Below are 5,596 nucleotides of genomic sequence, written 5' to 3' on the forward strand. Positions count from 1 at the left end.
CATGCTCTCTCTCTGTCTCTCTCTCTCAAATAAATAAAAAAAAATAAAATCTTTAAAAAAAAAAGATTTTAATTATTTATGTGACACAGAGACACAGCGAGAGAGGGAACACAAGCAGGGGGAGTGGGAGAGGGAGAAGCAGGCTTCCCGCTGAGCAGGGAGCCCCATGTGGGGCTCGACCCAGGATCCTGAGATCATGACCTGAGCCGAAGGCAGTCGCTTAACCGACTGAGCCACCCAGGCGCCCCTGCTTGTGCTCTTTCTTGCTCTCGCTCTCTGTCAAATAAATAAAATCTTTAAAAAAAAAAATCTTAGCTATTACTATTATTGTTATCTATATACACATATACATATATATTACATAGTCCTTTTTAAGGTAAAATATTGTGGTTTTATGCTGCATATAATGCTTTGTAGTTTACATTTCCTCATAGAAATATGTTACATAATTTTTCTCAGATTACTGAAAGCCTTCTTCTACAAGATTATTTTTTTTTTAAAGATTTTATTTATTTATTTGACAGAGAGAGACCCACAGCGAGAGAGGGAACACAAGCAGGGGGAGTGAGAGAGGGAGAAGCAGGCTCCCCGCAGAGCAGGGAGCCCGATGCGGGGCTCGATCCCAGGACCCTGGGATCATGACCTGAGCTGAAGGCAGTCGCTTAACCAACTGAGCCACCCAGGCGCCCACAAGATTATTTTTTTAATGACTGCAAAATATCTCAGCCTATAGCAGTATTTCAATTAACTTTAATATCTTATTGTTGGACACATAAATTTTTGCTTAAAATTTATAACATTTTATTCAATGAACCTTCTTATAACTAAATAATTTTCCCACCTCTGACTGTCTTCTTATACAAATTCCTAGAATTGGAACTGTTGTATCAAAGAGTGAAAAAATTATAGGCTTTTCATATATATATATGTATATATACATGTATATCTAATTCTATCACTCTTTGGTATATATGTACATATATATTCCTGGGAAATTTGCATCCTCACTGGGAGAGCATGAAAATGTTCATTTTTTTGCACCCTTAGTGACACTGGTCATTATCATGCCTTGGATGTTTTGATTTATTTGATTTTGAGTAAAGCTGAACATTTGTATATTTATTGGCCAGCATAATAGGCAGTTTTCCAGGCCATTGAACACTGGATCAGGAAGGCAGGATTCAGTGGACCTTGACATGGAGGGCCTCATTTGTCCATGGGCTGCAGTTGGCACGGACACATGGGATGGAGATGCCAGGAGATAAATAGAATATTCTCAAAACAAACTAACCCACTTTACTAGTTAGTTTACCCAGAACCAGTCCTACATAGGTGGCTTGTGACAAATTTTGTGATACTAAAACTATAAACAGTAATGAAAGACAGATACGGAGTATTCTTAATTTTTTAAAATAGAAAATTGTCAAAGTAAAGAAAATATAAAGAAGAAACTAACAATCACATACATTAGCACTATTGAGAATTAACCATTTTTTTTTTTAAAGATTTTATTTATTTATTTGACAGAGAGAGACACAGCGAGAGAGGGAACACAAGCAGGGGGAAGTGGGAGAGGGAGAAGCAGGCTTTCCGCGGAGCAGGGATCCCGACGCAGGGCTCGATCCCAGGACCCCGGGACCACGACCTGAGTGGAAGGCAGACACCCAAAGACTGAGCCACCCAGGCGCCCCTGATATAAACTTTTTCGAAGAGAGATTGTGAATAATCATAAGTAACCTAATTAAAAAATGCTTACTACTATTAGAATCTTTAGAATTTTTAATATTTTAAAATTTAAAAGCAGGTCTCATTCTCAATTTTCTTTGTTATATAAGCAGTTTATAGTGACTGATGGTTAAAGGGAACACCCAGGAAGAGGAAACACAATTAATTACAGTTCTTAACAGGAAGTCTATCCCTTCCTGTTATTCCAAGGGATTCTCAGTAGATGCTTAATACGGAAAAGAATAGTTATTAGTCTGGGCACTTAATGCATATGCTTATCTAATACAGTCTGGGTTATAAATGTGAAGAAATTTTTTTTTTGATTAAGGATTTTTTTTTATTAAGAATTGATTAAGGATGACCCAGAGTTGATAAATTTATGTTTTTCCATGAGTCTTGTTACAATATTGAGCAGAGCTGCTTGAGAATTTGTTTCTCAAACAAGAGGTAATTTGCTTTCATTAATTAGTGGATAGTAAATATGGAACTTGATAATAGGTCCCTAAGCCTGAAGAATTTGGCCATGTAAAACAGTAGTTAAGATTATTGGATTTGAAGTCCAACTGCTTAGTTAACAAAAAATTCAGCTTTTTTAGTATCTAGCTAAATGATTTCAGACAAGTTACTTAACCACCGACCTTTGGTTTTAGCTATTTTTATTGAGGTCTTACTATGATTAGGCTTTGTGTTAAAGGCCCTATTTCTATCCAGCATGCAATGTAAAGATGAGGAAACCAAGGCACATGAAGTTACATAACTTGCCTAAAGTCTCAGGGCAGAACTGGGATTTAAAACAAAGCAATCAGGGGCGCCTGGGGGGCTCAGTCAGTTAAGCATCTGTCTTCCACTGGGGTCATGATCACGGGGTCCTGGGATAGAGCCCACATGAAGCTCCGCATCCAGCCCCTCATGGAGCCCTGCATCGAGTCCCTCATGAGCCCCTCACCAAGCCCCTCACCTATCCCTGTATTGGGCTCCCTGCTTTGTGGGGGGTCTGCTTCTCCCTCTCCCTCTGCCCCTCTCCACCTCTCCTGTTCTCTTGTGTGTGTGCTCTCTCTCTCAAATAAATAAATAAAAATCTAAAAATAAATAAATAAATAAAATGAAGCAATCAGATTGCTGAGCCACAGAACCACTGTTGTCTCCCGCTGCTGTCATTGGAATTACAATTAACAAAGACAAGTCTTGATGATTCATGATAACAAGGATTAGAGGGCTGAGTGAAAGCAAATCAAATCAAAATGCCTCTCAAGCCTCATGTTAGTTTGGGAGAAGTTTCTCTTTTCCCAAAGTCTCTAGCCACACTGTTAATTGGTAATAAAATTAACAGGTTTGAATTCTGTCCTTCTTTAAAAATTGTGAAATTCTTTTTTTTTTTTGAAATTCTTAAAGAAAAAAGAGGGGGCAAAGGCAGAAAGAGGGAACTTTATAATGGATAATTTATAAACTAGACACTCATCCTTGAATAATGAATGATGGCTAAGCATCTTTTAAAGAACTCAGATGATGAAAAAAATGAACTCAGATGAGTGAACACATCTAAATTTATGTATTCTTAGGATAAACCTATCTGACTATTTTTGACATTTAAATATATATTAGGCTCACAGGTGTGTTGGGCCATCATCTAAATGCAGTTCAGTTGTCATCACAGACTACTATTTGGATAGAAGTTTTTATTGGATGCTTTCTGAGTTTTATTATAGAGGAAATTCTTTCTTTTCTTTCTTTCTTTCTTTCTTTCTTTCTTTCTTTCTTTCTTTTTCTTTCTTTCTTTCTTTCTTTCTTTCTTTCTTTCTTTCTTTCTTTCTTTCTTTCTTTCTTTTCTTTCTTTCAAGAGTTTATTTATTCATTTGAGACAGAGAGATACAGAGAGAGAGAGCATGAGCAGGGGGAGAGGCAGAAGCAAGCCCCCCGCTGAGCAGGGAGTCCGTCGCAGGGCTGGATCCCAGGACCCCAGGATCATGACCTGAGCTGAAGGCAGACGCCCAACCATCTGAGCCACTCAGGCATCCCTAGAGGAAATTATTTCTTAGAGTAAAAAGTCAAGGGGCACCTGGGTGGCTCAGTCGTTAGTTAAGCATCTGCCTTCGGCTCAGGTCATGATCCCAGGGTCCTGGGATCGAGCCCTGTGTCGGGCTCCCTGCTCCTTGGGAAGCCTGTTTCTCCCTCTCCCACTCCCCCTGCTTGTGTTCCCTCTTTTGCTATGTCTCTGTCAAATAAATAAAATCTTTAAAAAAAAAAAAGTCAAAATACAAATATAAGGATCAAAAGAAAAAGTTGGGTTGAATACGGCTGTTTTGAGAAGGAATGATGCCCAGCTTCTTCCTTTATGCCATTTAAGTTGGATTCCTTATTTTAAACATTGATTTTTATTTTAGGTTGAACAAATCATGGCAGAATTTAAAGTCAGAGCCTTGGAATGTCACCCTGACAAGCATCCTGAGAACTCCAAAGCTGGTAAGTATTTAATAATGCCTGTTTCCCATGAAAATGAATAGCATCTAGAACTAAAAAGCTATTGAATAATAACTAAATTTCCTTTTGTATGTTATGCTCACACTTATTCTTTCATTCAATGCCCAAGAACGTTTTTGCACCATTGGATGGCAGAAGGGGAGGAAGGAACTGTGTAGGGTCTCTTCTCCAATAGTATTGAACTTCCATTTTTCTTTAGCTGTAATGTGCTGCTTCCTGGTTTAAAATTTGTCCATTTTATGCTTTATTTCACTAGCTCTTGAGTGTTAACATGTCTTAAGTATGTTTGTAACAGGTGATTGCCTTGATGAGAACCTTGCTGTATTTTCTTCATTCTGGGGAACTGAATATGTCTCTGTAGAACATATGATAATATATTCATACTTTTGTTTTTCTTTATCATAATTTAAATTCCATTATCATAAATTTTGACGTAAATGCTTATGTGTATTTCAGCTTGAAAAAATATAAACCAATTATCCTTCCTTGACCCGTCTCCCTCCTGCTCCTCTTCTTTCTTTCCTTTTAGAGCCAAACTTCCTGAAAAAGAAGTTCACAGTTGCTATCTCTACTTTTCTTCACCAATTTTCAGTTTATCCCAGTCTGACTTCCTCCTCACCTTTCTTGAAATGACTCTTGGAATAGCCACCAAGGACTTCCTGGCTGCCAAATCCAACGGTTACTCTTTAGTTCTTATCTTCCCTGTGTTTGCATCAGAAATTGACACTGTTGACCATGCGTCCTTGAAACACTCTTTTCTCTTAGATACCAAGATAAACACTCATACTTTTCCTCCAACCTCGTGGGCTGATCTTTCTGTCTCTGTTGTGACTCCTCTTCTGCCCTAAGGTTCCTTTTTTTTTTTTTTTTTAAAGATTTTATTTGACAGAGAGAGATAGTGAGAGCAGGAACACAAGCAGGGGGAGTGGGAGAGGGAGAAGCAGGCTTCCCGCTGAGCAGGGAGCCCGATGTGGGGCTTGATCCCAGGAGCCTAGGATCATGACCTGAGCCGAAGGCAGACACTTAACGACTGAGCCACCCAGGCGCCCCTGCCCTAAGGTTCCTAAGATCTCTATTATCACTAATTAGTTTTGTGTGGCTTTGAATTTCACATAAATGGAATCATACAGTCCTCCTTTGTGTGTGGCTTCTTTTGCTTTACCTTGTCTGTGATATTTGCCCATTTTGTACATGTAGCGACAGTTCATTCTTTGTCATTGCTGGGCCTTTAGGTACAAGCCCCTTCATGTGCTCCCTGCCCCTCCCCATCTCTCCATTTTCATCTTCTCTCCACCACCATGCCCACTACTCCATGTTTCTGCCTCACAGAACTACCTTTGTTCCTTAATATACCGTTTTCTACTCTTCAGAGCTTGGACCTTTTTTTTTTTTT

General features: G+C 38.9%; 1 protein-coding gene and 1 pseudogene across 2 annotated transcripts in view; both read left to right on the top strand.

Moving 5' to 3' along the window:
- LOC115938290 (large ribosomal subunit protein eL33 pseudogene) overlaps window positions 1-5,596 on the top strand; it is a 45,314-nt pseudogene that overhangs the window by 19,760 nt on the left and 19,958 nt on the right. The gene's annotated exons all lie outside the window — the stretch shown is intronic.
- The window catches only part of DNAJC12 (DnaJ heat shock protein family (Hsp40) member C12), a 32,578-nt gene that overhangs the window by 9,128 nt on the left and 17,854 nt on the right, over window positions 1-5,596 (top strand). Inside the window, exon 2 of the mRNA XM_006728883.3 lies at window positions 4,107-4,185. Within this exon, the coding sequence (XP_006728946.1) occupies window positions 4,107-4,185 (79 nt within the window). The remainder of the gene's footprint in view (window positions 1-4,106; window positions 4,186-5,596) is intronic.

The sequence above is a fragment of the Leptonychotes weddellii genome, chromosome 6 (assembly GCF_054177405.1).
Source record: "Leptonychotes weddellii isolate Sample4059 chromosome 6, ASM5417740v2, whole genome shotgun sequence".
NCBI classification, from domain to species: domain Eukaryota; kingdom Metazoa; phylum Chordata; class Mammalia; order Carnivora; family Phocidae; genus Leptonychotes; species Leptonychotes weddellii.